We start from the raw sequence: 18,661 nt of genomic DNA, 5'->3' as shown, positions 1-18,661 counted from the left end.
CTCCCTCTCTGCCAGAATTGAAACACCAATCATGCTTTTCTCTTTCCTAGCTTGACTGAACACGTAATTTCAGTCTGCAGACTGAAGGCTCTGTTCTTCCGCCTATTCTTTTCCTGTACATTTATTGCCCTTCTTTAGAAGGTTCCATTCCTGAGTGTTACAGAGTGTGCAGTCTTGTGCCTCAGCCTCACACACACCTATGGCCAAATCCCAGCCCACCTGTGAGTTCTCTGGTCACCATGCAGTTACACATGGACAGGATTTGTCTTGTGGCTGAGTCCCCCAGAATAGGTTGAAGTTCTGCATCTGCCACCACTATGACCGGTTATTCCTATATTTGAGGCCTCATGCTTTCCTTTGTTTCTGCGAGAAGGCGGTGCTGTGCCTCTGTCCTGTGCCCACCACCCTGCTGTAACTCTGACTAGAGTTATAAAGGAGAGGAGGGCATGACTACCTGCCTGTTAATGTCCTTTACCCTCTAAGATAAGGTCTATGGGGGGCTGAGAGGTCCCTGCCACACACAAGGGGAAAGGTCATGGTATGCAGTCAATTCTAGCCCTCTAACTTGGGGGCAGGTCAGACAAAAGATGTTTTCTTTTCCCCCTCTAGTCATCTTGGCCCGTAGAGATGAAATCTACCTTATTTTTTCCCCTTTAAATTTACTTAGGAAATGCTACTGGAGTGTGGGGATTTTGATATTTTTTTTAAAACAGTATTCTTTCTTTAAATCTGCTGAACCCAAATAAAAGTCCTACCTCTCTATGTGCTTTGAAATGGAAGTAAGCTTTCAACTGAATCTTTAACTGGGTTTTGCAGAATCTCAGCCAAGAGAAGTTTTTCTAGTGTTTGCTGCCCACCTCAATTTCTCTTTATTTGGGCAGAAATCATGTATTTTGGATAATTAATTCCATAAAGGGCTCAGTAGATTTTATGCAAATTGCTATGCAAAATAAATGTGTCATGCTGTTTCTTCAGCTGTGCAGTACTACGCATTTTCCCTTTCTAAATAGCAACCACCCCAAAAGGGAAGGAAGGTGTTCTTTTGTAGTCGTGTCCCTCTGGCCTTTCTCTTCCTCTAAACAAGATTTTCTGCAGCATAAGGGATGAAATGTGGCTCCTTGTGCATATCTGTCATTGCACGTTTACTGAAACTTCAGATGCTTGCTCCTGGATTGAGGTCAGCAGCACAGAGCAAGATCATGCACAGTTCAGATGGGTTATACATGCATTTTCATCAGAGGGGACCTAGAAAGGGGCATCCAGTCTCAGTGAAAAACTTCCCTCTCTGGCCCATGCTGGAGGCTCCAGCTGATGCCATATAAGAATGAGCAGTAATTCAGAATGACATTTGTACTTGTGTTGGCTCAGCTTATGCTTATGTTCCTTACTTGACAAGACACTGCCTCTAATTCCCAAAGCATCGTGCAGACAAATTCTGTCTTTCATGAGGAATCTCTGTGGTCTGTAACTTAAAAATGATCTTTTCATTCTGCTCAGGAAACAGGAAAAAAATGGAGAAACTCATCAGGTTTCATGGACCCCTATAGATATGTGATTCTGTCACTGAATTATGTCACAGACAAAAATTATCTGGATATGTCACTGTGGGTTAGGGAAGGTGGAGTCTGGATTTTGGGGAAGGAAAGAGGAAGATTGGTTTCCAAGGTGATGGAGAAAATCTACAGCAAATTCAGCCTCAGTGTCTTAACGAAAAATATTTTATGTATGTGCCTCCAAACAAGGCAGAATCTGGCCTACAAAAATGATCAGTAGAAAAATACAAGGATAACTAGATGGATTTAAATCTAAGAGAATCTAATAGTCCTGGAGGAAAAAAAAAAAAGGAAAAAGAAAGAAATCTTTAAGCAAAGATATGACTTAAGAGCGTAACCTACATGTCAAATTGCATGAAAAGTCTCACTGCTTTACAATAGATGATCCTAGAAGAGAGAGAGCAGACTCTTCCCACTGGTACCTAGTGAAAGGAAAAGAGGGAACAGGTGCAAACTGAAATACAGGAAATGCCATTTAAAAATGAAAACAAACAAAAAACCCCCACCAAACCAAAAAAAATCAACAACAGCAAAAAACAAGTGTGAGGATGTTCAAGCACTGGAACAGGCTGAAGAGGGAAGTTGTGCCCTCTCCATCCTTGGAGATGCTCAAAACCCAATTAGTCACAGCCCTGACCAACCTGCTCTAGTTGATCCTGTTCTGAGTGGGGAGACTGGACTAGAAGATCACCAGAAGTCCTTTCCAACTTAAACTGTTCCGTGAATCTATGAGATCTGTTCTGGGTAATCTAAAAAAAGCTCTAATCTCACCTACTCAATAGCGTACAGGAGCATAGCACTTTACAAATTTTTGAACTATGACCCTACCACACAAGTAGCTCGACTCAGCCCAAAGATTTCCTTATGTGTCAGTGGTTTAAACAAATGATGAGAGATAAGCATGTAATGTCACCTCAGCATCTGCCCCTGAGCCCCTCTTCAGTGTATGCCTCCTTTGTCAACATTCTGTGTGACAGCTTGACCTAGCTGAGTGCCAGGAGGCCGCACCGCAGGGTCTAATGGGTATCTACACCAGCTAGGTCTGGACAAGGCATAGGTGCTGGTCCTCTCTGAGGTTCATGTACATCCCCAGGTAAGATCTCTTAGCAATCTCCTTTCTGTGGGCATCTGTAACAAGTCCTGCTGCTCTAGACCATGAAACCAGTATTCAGAAAAGAAAATAAATTTAGTATTTAGAAAGGAAAAGAAATACAGATTTAGCAGTGGAGTTTTCTTGATCGCTTTCAAAGCAGTCCAGTTAAAGACCTTTGAAAAAGTCCCGTTTTCCTTGTTGAAATTTCCCCCTGAGTTTCCGTAGCCTTTCAGGCCGGGGCAGCATCTCCCCTTTTTCCCTTTTCCCCCTGAGCGCAGGTCAAACCTTCCTCCTTGCACCAAGTCTCTCCCCCGTGCCCGATGCACGGCCTGCATAAACTCTAGCCCGTTGTCTTTTGTGACGTTTCCCCTACCTCTGAGCCAGGAGGAAGCAAACCCTGTGATGATAGTCTAGCGGTGGGGAGCCATCAGCAGCCAGCGAGGCTGAGAGCTTTCAGCAGGGTGTCAGACACTTTTCCAGGGCAGAGCCATCGCCTGGAATGCAGCAGAGTACTCGGGCCTTGGGCAAGTTTAGACACATGTAGTCGCATAATACAGGATGGAGCCTATCACTGGGTATCAGCTTTTGCCAGTCAGTCGCAGGCTTGGGTAAGCATGTATGCCATGTGAAACAGGAGGGAATGTAACTACCAAATCAGAGTGATATGAAAACTTTTCTTCTAATTCCTGGTTGACTGTTCCACTGTAAAGTAATTCCATGTTGTACAGGTGTTGAGTACGGGGCAAGTGCCACAAATAAAACCATAGCATGATTTCAGAAAAAGGGAGTGAAGGGAGAAATAAAAGATGTTGTCTACAGCACCCACAATAATGCAACAGAGAAACTACCTGACAGGAATAAGTTGAGTATCTTCTGCATTTGTTCCCTTTGTAGACTGGATTATTCTTGAGTAGTTCAAAGTGCAGGACTGGAATCTAGGAGGTCTAGATTTTCTTCATGCATTCCCAGCTGCAGTTTCATTGTACAGCCGGAAAACTACTTTTAAAGGGTAAGACAACCCAGAGGTGAAACGAAAAAGGAGCAATGTCTGAATACAGAAAAGGTGGTTGCATGGCACGCAGAACTCCGCATGTTCTCTCTCCAGCTGCCCAGAGCAAGCGGTGTAAGGAATTCGGTGCCCAAGGCGGGCTTTGGGCAGCCCCTTAGAGGCTGCGGGCAAACCAGGCCTTTCTCCCTGAGGGGCGGGAGCTCCTTCCTCATTGCAGACCTCTTGTGACCAGGGGCAAAGTCCGCTGCAGCCGCAGGCCACAGGTGGAGGAAATGACCAAGCTGTCCCGAAGGCTCATCGTTACAGTGCCTAGCGATACACATGGCCTTGGAGCGAAACCCAAGAGCGTGGTCCTCCTGGACGGGAGAGCTCCAAGGGACTGTTTCCCTGGCTGAGGGAGAGGGTGATGGCGTAAGGACAAGCGAGGGGCAAGGCTGGGCGGAGGAGAGGTGTAGGAAGGGCTCAGCCTTGGAGGGGCTGTGGGGCTCAGGAGGTGGGTGCCCAGGAGCGGGGCGATGCGCAGGTCTCGGAAAGAGGGGCAGCAGATATGAGGGACCACGTTGTACGAGCTGAGGTGCAGAGGACACAGAGCTGCGAGGAGAGGTTCGAAGGGTGAAATCGGGCCTCCCAGGGGTGAGTGGCGGGCCCAGCCGCGGGTCCCCACCACGTACGGCTCCAGCGGGGGCCGGCTGGGAGGTGCCAGGGCGGGCGGTGGGCAGAGGCAGGCAACGGGGCCGAGGTGCCGGTGGGGGCCGGGGCGGCCGCCTCTCGGGAAGGGAAGCCCCGCCCGGAGGGGAGGTGGCTCCGGCGGGGCCGGGGCGGTGCGGCTGCCGGCGGGGGAGGGACGGGGGAGCGGTGCGGGGCGGCGCCGGGCACAGGAAGCGGAAAGCGGCGGCAGCAGCGACGGCCGCCGCCGCCGGGGGAGGACGGCACGGCGGCGGGTCGGTGCCGGGAGCGGCATGGGGCGGCCGCGGGCGGGAGGTGAGTCCGTCCGTCCGTCCGTCCGTCTGTCCGTCCGTCTGTCTGTCTGTATGTGCGGGGCGGCGGCGCTGCCCCTGCCCTCTACCGCGCCCTCCCGCCGCCGGGACCCCGCTGCCGTCTCTGCCCCGGGGTGCCCGGGCCGGGGCGGCGGGAGCAGCGCTGGGGCAGCCTCCTCGACGCCTGGCGGCAGGGGTCCGTCCCGGGCCGGGCCGGCGCTCAGAACCCGGCCGGGCTCCCGTGGTGCCGGCTGTGAGGGGACCCCGCTGTGTCCCGGTGCTTTCCGGGGCGGCTGGGTGCCGGTTCCCGTGGCTGGGCGGAGGGAGAAAGGAAGGCGGGCGGGGGCGGCCGCCGGGCCTCCCTTCAGCCGGGCAGCCGCGGCGCTGCCCTGCCCGCGGTGAGGCTGCTGGGGCGGCGGGTCGCGGCTCCGGTGCCGCGGGCGGGAGAGACCTGAGCTTCCCCGGCTACAGCCCTCAAAGGCCGGCGAGGGCCGTCGGTGTAGCCCCTCAGGGTGGGCAGCAGTTTCCCTGGCAAGCCTTGCCTTTGAAGGAAAGAAGCCGTGCCCTGCTAACACACCAGCGCAAGCGAATTCACGCTGTGGCGAAGGCTGTGCTGGTGCCTCGCGTGCCCGGGTTGTATAAAAAAGCTGCTTTATGCCTTGGTTCGTCCTGCTGGGCGGCGCGGGGGTCACTGCCGGGAGGAGGGAGGGCACAGCCGCGCTGCTCCGCTTAGAACCCTGTTTGGTTGCCCAAGCGACGCCCGTAGTGACGGGCTCGCAGGACTGAAGGGTTGTGTCCGTTCAGCAAGTTATGGACTGGGGAAGCTCCCATGGCCAGAGATAAATCTGCTCCAACAGCAGGGGTGGAGATGGAAGTCTCCTTCTGCGCCTTGGCAGTGCTGTCCTGGGACACGTACCTGAACGCTTCAGAATGTGCCCAATAGAGGGCAAAGCTATTGCTGTAGCTGTTCGGTTCCAGTAACAGCGCGCTTTGGAGAGCCACTGTGGAACAGCAGCATTGTTTTCTTATTTAGAAGACTGTCAAGGTTATAAACGAGCTCTCTTATGCCAAGGGCTGAACTCTTTGATTGCAGGGTCTGTGGAAGCGTGAATGGTTATAAACGAGCTCTCTTATGCCAAGGGCTGAACTCTTTGATTGCAGGGTCTATGGAAGCGTGAATGTCTTGATGGCAGGCTTTTGTTCTGGGGAGGCTTGCTTAGCAATTCTATGGCAGTTTGAAGCAGTGGGGTTTTTTGGCCCTGGGTTTGTCAATATGGACTTGACCACAAGAGCTTTGCAGCGAGAAAGAGTTAAGAAATTAAGTTGCACTGGCTGGAAGAGCAAATTAGGATGATACGGAGTGTATTCTGTGATAACGTTGCCTGTGAGCCTGTCACCAGGGCATCCTGACTTTGAGGAGAAGAGTTATGGAAAAGAGAGCTTCAGCAATGCTTTACAGTCTTTGAAGAACTTCATTTTGACCGTACTTGGCTCTTCTCCTCCTCTGGGGTTTGGCTAGGTCGCTGGCTGCAGCTATGGGACCAGTGTTGGCTCTGTGATCATTTAACTTGTTAATTTTGAAAAATAAATGATGAATAAGGTCTTACAGAAAGCATCCCTTAAGAGTGCCTCATACGAGCTGAAATTTTGAAAGGATTCCAGCCTGTGTTGAAACCACCCAGGCAAGCATCTGACTGCCCATGGTCATGGGCCAGCAGCTCCCTGTAGCTGCTGCTGGCCTTGGGTGAGCAGTGGCAAGGTTCTTGGTGGCCCTTATCTTGTGGATTTGTGTACCTAGGGAGGGCTTACTGTTACTGGGAGGCTGGAATACTGTACTAGCAAAATGCTACCAAGAGGACTGTAGTTGTCCTAGAAAAACTGCATGTGGTGGTGTTGTGGTAGCTGGCCTTCCTTTCAACCCCATCTCTGACAACTAAGCGAAGAGTGGTATCAGAAATGTGGCTTTGCTGCTGTAGGGCACGTTGTGCTGTGTAAGGACCAGAGAGGAGAACTGTGATGTCCAGTTCTGCTGGTGTGAAACAGTGTCACGCTCCTCTGTATCTGGTACCGTCACTGAGGAAGTTGGCAGAGGGAGAAAATGAACCCTCGTGAAAACTCTTATGCCTTCTTTTAATTTGTCATTAGCCTTTACTTCAGGATTATCTGAAATAGGTCAAATTAAAAACACAGTGGTTGTTTCCTCAGGGGTTAACACCCTTTCCCTTCCTCCTTGCAAGGTCAGAATGGCGTTGCCTTTGTACAGGGTTGAGCGAGACAGAGGGAGACTCCATACTGTGGAGTCCCACTGTGTTGTGTACTGGGAGTTTGATCAGGGTCTCTAGACTTCTTTTTCTTTTTAACTTCTAATAGGAAACGCAGGAAGACGTGCACTATCACAAAGAAAGGAGTGCACATTCAGTAGAGAAACCTTCTGCAGTTGATAGCCTTTAATGCTATCTCAGTATCTAAATGCTATGGCTGAAAGTAAACTTTGAAAATAAAGTTACAAGTACTGCCTCCTTGGATAGGCAGAGTCTGAAGAATCCTGTTTGTTTCAGTGAGGCTGTAGGGCTTTATATGACAGTATGGAAAACTGCGGTCCTGTGCATGGTCCAAGGTGCTCTAGTATCACAAAGGTGAGGCCACGATACCTTCTACCATGTTATGTGTCTCTGGGGTTGAGAGCTGCACTTGAAGGTCTAGCAACACAGGAGAGGTGTATGAGCAAGGAAGTGCAAGATTTCACCAGTCTGACAGCTGAGGTGTAATTTACACTACAGACTTGAGTGCTGGTTGTGCTTCAAAAACTTGGACAGTGCAGGTTCTTGGTCTGGGCAAAGGAGATCCTCCAGGGAGGTGCTTCACTGATTAGTCGCACGTGTAAAACTTCCCAACTTCCAGCTGTGTAATTGGGAGGCAAGAAGCTGGGGCTTCCCTTTTGGAAACACCGCTTGCTTGGCTGGTGGTCATGGCCGGGCATTTCTGCTGTAAATTGAAACAGCTTTGCTGTGTTTTCAGACCTGTGATGTTGCACGTTCTGATTAAACACACAGGTGGATTGCCTCATTTAACCAAGTGACTCTTCTTTTTGAAACATGCATGTCATGGACTAATGGTTTTCAGCCTAGGGGATGGAAATTCCCAGGGACCTATGAAATCTTTCCAAGAAGCCTCTGAGAAGCAAAAGGAAAGAAAACCTATTGCTAAAAGGCTTGAATTTGCTAAGTACTGAACCTTTTTTTAGGATAAGGGGCTTGCAAATCAAGAGCCACTGCTGTGGAGTAAAAGTTCTGGTTTACACATATATTCAAGGCCAAAATTAACCTTATTTAATGACATGCAAAAATAAATAGAAAGCTTTTGGAACAACCTTGTTTCCAGAAGCTTGTTGGTCGTTAAAATTGAAATACTTGGCTCTGTGAGTAGATTAGCATGGGCGGACTTCTGTGTGTACAGATCAAATGGCTGGATTGGGGCCTGCTCAGGAAATTCAAAAGCAGAAGGTTCCTGTGGCATTGCTCATAGGTCTTACTATACATGCAGTCGAACATAGCGAGTTACGCAACTTGTCGTTTTTCTGAAGTGAATAATAGGAATACGCTGCAGCCCTACCATGCAGCTGAGTTAATGCCGGAGTTGGAAGGCTTCCTCACTGCTTAGCCACCTTTTAATGATTTTCACTCTTGAACCCTAACGCTATCCCATAGCTTAGCTCTTGGGGTTCTGCGTGTTTAATTTGTGAAGCTCTTCGTTTCACTGAATGAAGGGAAAAAAGCTTTCTCGGCGCGATAGCTCGGGGGCATCTGTTACCCTATAGACAGCTGGTGCTGTTTAACAAGCGAGGCCGACACCGTACAGAGCCGAACGTGCCCACGTCCTCGCGGACACTTGTGGCTGCTCGTGCTCCAGATGGCACTTCCAAATATATCTAACTTCACGAACTGACTGGCAAATCACCTCTGATTTATTGTGAGCTTTAAACAGGGTAAGATTGAGACTGTACAGACAAGGATTTCAGAGCTGAGCAGCTTTGGAGTTATTTGCCTTGCTTTAACAGGGGAAAATCCATTGGGAAAGCATGGGATGTAAAAGAGCGTTCTTGTTTGCGTTTGCCTTCTTTGATTTAAAGATGTAACTTGCTCTTTTAAATTTCCCTTGGGCTGGGAGCCAAACTATGCTCCCTTGAAGACGATCACAAAGCAAACTTCACTGGAAATGGGACTGGGCTCCCAGCATGGAAAATAGTTATTCAAAAGAACTCTTTTTGGAGATTTATGAGCCTATGAAAAGAGGGAGTTACAATGAGTTGTGTAGCTGCGTGGAAACTGTAATTACAGTGATCTCTGCAGTACTCACGGATAACTACATTTCTCCACTGTCATTCAGGATGTAGCCATCTCTACTGCCAGAATAGGGTCCCAAAATTTCCTTTGGAGCATTCTTAGCGTTGTTTTCCATCTAGTACGTGCTTGTCGATGACAGAAGGATGCTAAGGGAAAGGCTCGGTGAGAGTGCTGGCCCTGCTGGGAGCAAAGTGCTGGGTGTGCAGTGACACAGTGCCCTGGTTGGAGTGGAGGAGACGTCCCCATCTCCCCTCCAGCCCTTTGCTTGCACTGCTGTTGGTTTTGTTGTTTGGGGCCGTGCTGTGAACTAGGTCACGGAAAGGATCCAAGACAAAAGCGTGGCGAGGGGTAGAAAAGGGATTTTTTTGTTGTTTTGTTTTTCAGCGGCGCTGTTTGCTCGCTGAGAATTGTGTTGACACAACCGAGAGTGGCGAACCGTGGTGTGGAGGTGGAAGCTACTTAAACCAGCTTTCTTGTCAGTGCTGAAATACAACTGTACCCTCAGGCCAGAGGAGCTTGCTTTCAGACAGGGCCAGAAGCTCTGCAAACAGACTGTGCCTTCAGTGGCATCCTGTGAGATGTAATGATCTTTTGTGAAGCCGTTTCAATTGGCTAAATTGGGCTCTCCATTCACACTTGTTTGTGGAGGGATGAGGCCCCAAATGATGGGGCTGCTTTTTCACGCAGCAGTTGTCCTTGCCCAGAGGGATACGGTAAGAATCATCATTAATAGTGGTTTAGTAGTGGAGGTGTTTAAGGACTGTGCTTAGTTTGGATATGGTTGTGCTATGTAGGACACACATACAGCTTGTCTTCAGTAGCTTTGCTTAGGCTCTAGTGGTGTGCACTATTGAGGTGGTGGCTAATGCAGGGTTGACTTCTGTCTGTGCTATTGTAAGAGCTCCAACCTGAAAATGTAGTTTAGCATGTTGGTTTTTTTTTTTTTGTCCCCTCCCTGGCTCTTTCCCAGTAGTTCCAGAAGCTTTTCTGGGGTAAGGCTGACCCCCTTTCTGCTGTAAAATAGACCAGGAGGTAGGTAACCTGCTTGGCTTGGCTATGAGGAGCGTGTGTTTGGATGGTGCTCCTCCCTCCTTGGTTTCTTCATCTCATCCTGCTCAGACTGGGTGTGGTGTCTGGCTGGCAGCCCAGCCTGTCCTTTGTTGGCCAAATCTAGGAAACCTTGCTGAAGATCTGCCTTAGTTGGGCACCAAAGCTTCTGCTTTTTCCAGCTGAAGTTGGGAAGAAGTATTTTATTCCCAGGAGCCACCTTGGTGGGAAGATCTGTTTAGCCACCAGTGTGTCCTGCAGCTGGGGTCATGAGGTGGTGCAGAGTCCTCAACCTCATCTTATTGCCTTTGACAACAATCCAAGAGGTTTAACGTTTTTTGAGGCCCTTCTTGTCGACTTTTCACAGGGCTGCGTCAAAACCGTTGCTCTTGTTTACACAGAAAATGAAAGCTGGCATGACCCAGCCTGCCCTGATGTTCCTGCATTGGTCCTCCCACGAGTCTGCTTTCTGTGCCTGATGCCCAGCGCTGCCGCGTTCTGCCACCATCAGATGGGCACTGCTTGCTCACGGTTCCCGTCTAGGCAGCCCGTGCATTTCCACAGCAGCCTCTGTCTACCTGCTGAAACGTTCTCTGACATCTCCAGGGAAGTGTGACCCTGTGCTCCTGGACATGGGAGGGCTCTGCTCCCAGTCCCTGTCTCAGCTCTGCTTCTTCTGTCTAAAAGCTGGGGGCAGGTGGAGGGAGGAAATCTGGTTTGTGGTTTGAGGAGAAGGCTGGGAGTTGATACTTTCCTAGAAGCCTAAGAAAAATGTGTAACTCTTACTGATGTATGCCAACAGCAATCCTTGCTTTCCCTGTTCCTGTAATGTGGTGGTATGTGTTTGTGAAGACAGTGGTTGTTCTTAAAGGGACTCTAGTAACATCACAAACAGTCAGCGATCTAAGCCTTATCACCTTTTGTACAACTGAGGGTGTTTCTGGTTTGCAATGCCTAGTTTTAGTAAGGTCCTGTATAGCCATCTCTGTTGGTATCATAGTGCTTTTTGAAGACAAGGCGGTGGTGGCCTCACTGCCATTTATTGGGAAAGGACAGACACAGAGGAAGGATTTTTTCCAAGGTTGCCTAGCAGGACAGAAGTAAAAACCAGGTTTAATGAGTCCCAGCCTATTGCTGGAGCCATAAGTTGCAGGCTCTGTGCAAGTCAAAGGAGTTGATGAGTGTTAACATCATGTGTCTTAGGCTGGGGGATTTTTATTCCTGCTACGGTAATGATGCAATTTCCAAACTGTGCCGTGCCTTGGCTTTATGTTTTGATATGCTTAAATACTTCCTATTTCCTCCCCTCCCCAAACCAGGCCTTTTGTTCCCATCCTCATTTGTCCTTCCCAGATTCTCTGCTGCCTTTAAGGAGCTTTCTCAAGGCACGATATGGCCTTAGAGCCAGGGGATTCTTGTACACGAAAGGTCTCCCCCTGCCTTCTCCTTTCCAAGAGCCCTGGCTAGCCCAAATGTTGTGCAAATAACCTGCAGCTTCCAGTGCAGCGGGAACGCTGCTTCACGTCGTCGCAGATTGCACCGCCAGCCAAGGAGCCCCGTGGGGAAGAGGCTTTGTTCTTTGGCACGGCTCACGTGTGGTAGAGCTCTCTGCTTGCTTATGGGCTTTTCTGGAGGTGTTAACAGAGGAATCTTATGGTTGGAAAGAATAGTTGGACAAGTACAAAGTGTGACTTCGGTTGTTGTCCTTCCGCATTTGGGGAGGGAGAAGGCGGAAAGCAGTGGTTTATTGCTAACAGCTTTGAAAACTGCTGTGAGCAGAAAATAACGGAGGGATCTAATTTAATTTTAAAGCAGTCTTTTGCCTGCTCCGAAAGTACGGCATGGCTATGGCCCTCCGTTCCACCCGCATTGGCAGGAGGCATGTGAGGCTGCTCCTATGTGTCAAACTCTGGGCTGTGCCAAGGTACCTTCGCTGCAACCCTCCATCTGCACCTCTTTGCCATTTGTATGCGTTTCCCCAAAGGGGTGACAAACTCCCCTCCTTTCCACTTTTCTTCCCACCTAACGCAGGATGTGGGTTTGGAAAAGGGGATTGGCATCCACCCTTCTTCCCCTCGGGGTTCAGGGGTTTTGACATGTCACTCTTAGGAATTGTTCTGATGTCGCCCTGCTGTTGTTCCAGAAAACATGACCTTCTTCTGCTCTTCACTGATGAGATATGAGCTTCTGTTCCAAATGGAAGTACGTTGTAAGAAGTGTTGGCCCATATAAGCTAGATGTGATATCTAATCTACTCTCCTCAGTGTTATTAGCATGTGTTTATATAGGTATAATTTTTAATAAAATTCAATTCTTCAAGGCCCAAATTAGCTTCTGGAGGCAAAGGTTACAAAGAAAGGGAGGTGCTGATAGTGCCATTGATTGTATAGTGACTACTGCTTGTGAAATGCGTACACCTTGCAGTTGTGAAAACAAAGCAGGTTCAGCATGGTAGTCTGATCCTCTCCTGCATTTTCTCCTAGGAAAGTCACCCTCGCCCCCCACCCCTTGCCCCTCTATATAGGCTACAATGCTGCTGTTCTGAATCTGGGGGTATTTGGGCTCTGTGCTACACAGGTGAAGAGATGTGGGTATGGAAGTTGAGCCCGGTACTTTTTCTGGGGGTGAGTTTCTTTATCTAGGCTGCTGAGCCTTCTCCAAGTCACTGTCTTTTCCAGGTGATGACTTACACAGTCTTCTGGATTTTTAGATGAAAGGGCTAGACTCTGCAATACAGAGATATGTTATCAGCTTATTTAAAACTCTACAAATGTGTATATTTCTCTAGGTTGGAGAGATATTGGCCAGGGTGGGCTTGCATACTGGGCACAGTACGTGAGTTGTGGCACGTGGCTGGGGTGAGGGAATTGCCGCAGTAGGAATGCTGTTTTGCTTTGCTTAGGGTACACTTCCATGCCCATTTTTCTTTCCTTAGGTCGATCGTGAGGAGCCAAGCACCCTCCCTTCCCTCCCCTGTGATCGGATGCCTTGTAAATAAAGCTCACTCGCTCCCTGAGGACCAGGCCTCACTGATGACGGGGAAGCAACGAGTACCCAGGAAAGCACTTTTACCACGGACTCCACCTCGGGAGCACCAGGAACTCATCTGCTAAGTAACATCTGTGCCCCATCCGTGCAGACCGGATGTCTGCTGCAATGGATACAGAATCAACGTATTCGGGATACTCCCACTACTCAGGTCACTCCAAAAAAGCCCACAGACAAGGGTAAGAAGTGCTTATTTTTAATTACTTGCTGTTCTAAGTTAGGACATGCCTAGTAGAAAATAACTGTAAACCACGATGGAATCAGTGGGGCCACAGCTCTGGAGGAGATACATGCATAGAGTCTTCGTGAGGAACCCAGTGAGGAGACTGGAAGCAATAATGCTGCTAATTTAATGATATTCAACCTGTTGGATGCACTCTGGAGTCACGTATGGCCAGAAAGATTGAGAAAGTGCCAGCATAAGCAAATAATGAGCAGAGTCTCTGGGGAGAAGACGTGTCAGACTTTCTAAACTGATAATTGCCAATTGTTTTCTCTTCTGATGCCATTTCTTTATTGTATAATAATAAGGTTTCCTATCTCTCCCCACTGCCCTCCTAGCTACTCTGTTGCTGGTGTGTTGGGTTTTTTTTTAATAGAATTTGAGTGGTACTTGAGTCCACAACAAGTCCTTTATCAGCATTGATTGGATTAGAAGTTAGGCTTAGGCTTTTCTGTACTTGAACAGCAAGTCCTCTCTGTTGTGGTATTTCAGCATCCTCAAAAATGATTTTGCTCTAAAACTTCTGGTTACTTGGAAATGTTATCCTTTTTTTTTTTTTTCCTGCATCATCGTTAGTTTTACATGCAGAATGTGTGCTACTTAAAGTCTTCACAACTTAGAACTGAGCTGGTTCGAAATAACTTTGCATTTCAGAAGCAGTTATTCTGTGTGGCTGGAAAAAGAATTCTTCTAGGAAATGAAGTCTCTTTGCTTGCAGTCCAGTTATTGAGTAAAACATCTCTTGCTTGCCTTTTCTCCCTTCTTTAACACCCCTAGCCTCTAACATGGGTTCCCCTTTGAAACTTAAAACGCAATGGGGAAAAAAGCCTTCAAAGTTCTCAAAACAACATAAAAAAATCCTAGAGCCTCTTACTGTGAACAAGAAAAAGTCTCATCCCATGAAACCTTTGGGCTTTGGTAATTCCAAGAGAGATGCACTGGAGAGAGCAGAGCTGGGACACTGGATACTCCTGAGCTTTAAGCTGGTCCACCAGCACAGTGAGTGTATCTGGTGCAAAAGCTGCTTTCCTGTGCAGGCAGGAAGAGGGAGGAAAATATTGGTGAGCAGGTTGGTGGGGCTTAACTCATCTTGAGATGTTCTCAGATGAGAAGCCATGAGCTCTAACAAGGGTACTCTGGAAGTCAGCACTACCCTGGTACCCTTGATGTTCCTGCTCTCATTGTAAAAGGTTGACTGGGGATTATTAACCAGTGGAAATAGGCTACACCAGTTGTAATGCAGTGTTGAAGTCCTAGTTGACAAGACTCTGTTGCAGGACCTAAAGCGGTGTTAATTCCCTGTGAGACACTTATTGCAGGTGGGGAGCTGTGTAGACGAGTTAATATCAAATGGAGTTGCCAGTTTGGAGAATGCAAGCTTCCCTTTCACGTGCAGGACTGGCAGAAGCTGTTTTAAGAGAAGCTGAGGTGGCAGAGATGCACCCCTGTCCCCTTTGCTCTCTGATTACTGAGGGGGTAGACTGTGCTAGCCACCAGGTTGTAGGCTGCTCTGGGCAAGATCCCTTTCTAGCACTTCCAAAGCTTTTTTTTGTCACCAATTGACAAATACTGATCAAGACATGGACAAGCACGACTACAACCTAATACTCAGGGCACCTGCTGCAGGCAGAGGTGTAGCAGATTCCGGGCCCTGCCCCAGAAACTGCCTGGTGATGTTGTTCTCTTCTTGCTCTGTTTGGAAAAGGAGTCGGGACAGGCACAAATCACCGCGAAGCAAAGATGGCAGTCGGTCTGAGAAGTCCGTCACTATCCAGACACCTCCTGCAGAGCCGCTGCTTGGGAACGACGCCTCTCGGGCGGAGGAGGGCCAGGTAAGGAGGGAGTGAACGCAAACATGGAATGTGGTTTCTGGAATAGAGCATATGACTTACCGACATGTGAGCAGGAGAAAAAATGTTGCTCGTGTGCTGTTAGTAAAGAATCATGACTTCTGGGTGTCCTTTATGCATGCATAAAGCCAAGGCCTCAATCAGTTTTGTCTTTTTCCGAGAGCATTATTTTTGACAGTGCCAGTGCTGATGTGACTGCTCCTGGGGCACTAATTTGCCAGTGTCTCCAGAGTGTCATCTGCCAAGCTCTATAGAAACATCTTGTTTCCATCATCTCACTGTGCATTTTTTCAGGTCAACCCTTTCACCTGTATGTGCACTTTTATTTTTAAGCAGGACTTGCTCTGGGTAATCCTGTAAAACACATTAGGACCAGTATCCCAGTAGGAAAGGGAGACAAGAAATGTAAAACTAACGTGAAATAGCTTGGAAGGAGGGTGAACTCTGTGAAAGCTGGTATATTAACACTGGGCTAAATAAAGAATGAAATAATGCTGACTTTAGATTGCACCTAGGATGGATCCAGTACACTCTCTGCTCTGGCAGTTGATGTGAAGGTGCATATTCATTTTCGAAGGATGGATGATGTTGCAAGACATAGAACGCAGGATGCTTCAATGCCTCCTGGGCTAGATTTGGCATCTGTTAATCCTTGACTCTGGGGCTCCACCTCTGCTATTTAAAAATAAATAAATAAATAAGTTGGTGCCCAGTTTCTACTCAGATTGTGTATGGTAGTACTTGTAACGGTATTCATGTAGCTACAGGTGTGCTCACTTCATGTATTGCAATTTGGTACTTTGTAATCAGATGCTTGTTCTCATAAGTCCTAGATATTCTAATAGATCTGAAGGTGCTGGTGGATTCTTAAGCCCTTGTTTTCATACAGACATCCTCAATGTGAATTAAAGTAAAAGAAAAACAAGTTGATGTATGAGCAAGACTTTTTTTTTTTTTTTTTTTCAGGGAGCGGGGTGCCCTGGGTTGGGCCCAACAACTTTATACCACTGGAGATTTAGACTTATCCATATAATTGCGCGGTTTTTTGCTTGTATCATTTAAAGTGGGAAGAGGTGTTATAAGGGGTAGACTGGGACTAGGGCTGCCTGTTGTCTTCTAGGCTGTAGCCTTAAGCTGCTGTGGTGTTTCTGTCCCTTTTTTCTTCTGCATAGTTTCTCAGTCCATCAAATGGAGGAAACTCTGCAGAGCTATTTTCATGCATAAACGTCAAATAGTTGAAATGCTTAGGTTGCTTTACTGGAGACACTAGCAAAGAGGGAAATATGATAGGATTATGCTGCCTTTCAGGACATACTACAATGCAGATATCTCTTCTGAGGCCTCTGTTTTGGTGAGAAGTGACTCAAAAAAAACCTCATTAATTCAATATGCTGACTGTGGCTGGTCTGTCTCAAAACCCTACTGCTCTAGGCATGGGAGGTATTCATGTCTTGGAGTATATTAGAAGTTAAATCCCTGGAGTTGTTCAAAGTAGTCGTGCTGCCTCTGTCTACTTCTTTCCCAAAGAGTCTTGAAGACTCTTTCCTCTAACTCTGTTGAGGAAGCGAATAAAGGTTTAAAACTATGCCTATTTCTTTAAAACAAAATGCTTTGATCAGCATGTGTGGCTGCAGAAGTCTGGAGGAAGGTGTAAATCCTATTATTGACAGAGGCTGCAGGAAGATACACTCAGGAGGGCAGGAGGAAGAGCAAAACATGTGCTTCTGAATGAGTGTTGCAGCGACAAAGGTGTCAGGTGCCAAGCAACACAGCACACGCTGTGCTGCTCCTTGGTGTGTATTTGTGGGAAGCAGCAGGAGCCTTCATGTGTATGAGTCACTCCAGCAGCAGCTGTGAGTCAAATCCATACATGTCAGTGTAACTCTTTGGCTGTGCCAGCACCGGGAAGGAGCAATCGGAGGCATCGTGGGATGGGAGAACTAGCTTGCAGAAGTCCTCTGGTATTAACTAGGGAAGAGATGAGACTTTCAGAAAAAATGTAATGTAATCTGAAGCTTGACTATATGGCGACTGTGTTTCAGGTAAGCTTCTTTTGTGGCTGAGTGGCTTCTGACAATGTTCTGACTGTACCAGAGCTACTTGGTAGTCCGGGATCCTCTAAATTTAAAGCGCCATACCTGAAAATATCCCCTTTGACCACCTACGATTTGTTGGTTTAACTAAACTTCTATTAGAATGTGTCAGCTATTGAGGGCAGTGCTACTGTAAAGGAGGATAAAAGAAAACAAAGTGGAGGAACTTGCTGTAAGTGCAGTTACTTCTGCGATGGATGGAAAAAATGTGCGAACATGTTTTTGATTGTGTAACAACAACAACTGGCTTGAAACACTGAAATGAAAGCTTCCCTTCCAGGTGCTTCTGTGGTGTACTTGCACCACGGAATTTGTGGGCTAGAAGGGTGCTAGTCCTTGCCCTGCACATGGGAACTGATGATTACTGCAGTTTCCAACAGTTATGTGATATTACTCATTACGTGTGCTGGAAGAGGAACCTCTGGGGTACAGTGAGTGGCATAGCAAGTTGAGCTACCTGCTCTACAGTTACAGGCTTTTAATACCTAATGTTTATAATCGCTGGTTTGGACAAGTTGCTGTTGTCTCCAAACCTTTATTAATTTTCAGGGTTGATTATTCAATGTATTGAAGATTGCTTTTGCTATATATTTTTTTTTCTGGGACTTAAGTCAGCTGTAGCAATCTTTCTTCAGGAAAGAAAAAGAGAAGACCTGGAAGGAATAACCTGATTGTTTCAATGTTATTTTTGTTTATTTCTTCTTCCCTCAGGATGACAACTGGGGTGAGACCACAACAGCAATCACAGGCACCTCTGAGCACAGCATTTCCCAGGAGGACATTGCCCGTATCAGTAAGGATCTGGAGGACAGCGTTGGGTTGGACTGCAAACGTTACCTGGGCTTAACAGTGGCAGCTGTTCTCGGACTCCTTGTCTTCCTTACCCCCATCGCCTTCATTCTGTTACCCCAGATCCTGTGGCGGGATGATCTGGAGCCGTGTGGTACTGTCTGTGAGGGACTGTTCATCTCTGTGGCGTTTAAACTCCTCATTCTTCTGATTGGGACCTGGGCCCTGTTCTTCCGCCAGCCTAAGGCAGATTTACCAAGGGTGTTTGTGTTTCGGGCCCTTCTGTTGGTCCTCATATTCCTGTTTGTGTTTTCCTACTGGCTCTTTTATGGCGTTCGCATCTTGGACTCGAAGGACACCAACTACCAAGGAATAGTGCAGTACGCGGTGTCTCTGGTGGACGCTCTGCTCTTCATTCACTACCTGGCCATCGTGCTGCTGGAGCTGCGGCAGCTGCAGCCCATGTTCACTGTCAAAGTAGTTCGGTCAACCGACGGGGAGTCGCGATACTACAGCTTGGGGCACTTAAGGTAGGTGCAAGCCCTTTGAAGTCCAATGGTGCAGATAAACGTGACTGTGCTGTGAGGTGAAGCATCAAGTGCTTTTGTAAATGTGATGTCACTGGTTGCTGAATCC

At 47.9% G+C, this 18,661-nt stretch overlaps 1 protein-coding gene across 3 annotated transcripts in view; it reads left to right on the top strand.

The window, feature by feature from the left end:
• The first annotated feature begins 4,549 nt into the window (after positions 1–4,549).
• The window catches only part of VANGL1 (VANGL planar cell polarity protein 1), a 45,878-nt gene continuing 31,766 nt past the window's right edge, over positions 4,550–18,661 (top strand). For all 3 annotated transcript variants that reach the window (XM_065653969.1, XM_065653959.1, XM_065653951.1), the window contains exons 1-4: positions 4,550–4,636; positions 12,958–13,249; positions 14,999–15,125; positions 17,948–18,555. In XM_065653969.1, coding sequence (XP_065510041.1) covers positions 13,167–13,249; positions 14,999–15,125; positions 17,948–18,555 — 818 coding nt within the window. In that variant the 5' untranslated portion in view covers positions 4,550–4,636; positions 12,958–13,166. The remainder of the gene's footprint in view (positions 4,637–12,957; positions 13,250–14,998; positions 15,126–17,947; positions 18,556–18,661) is intronic.

The sequence above is a fragment of the Caloenas nicobarica genome, chromosome 1 (assembly GCF_036013445.1).
Source record: "Caloenas nicobarica isolate bCalNic1 chromosome 1, bCalNic1.hap1, whole genome shotgun sequence".
NCBI lineage: Eukaryota > Metazoa > Chordata > Aves > Columbiformes > Columbidae > Caloenas > Caloenas nicobarica.
This window is presented reverse-complemented; position numbering and strand designations above follow the sequence as displayed.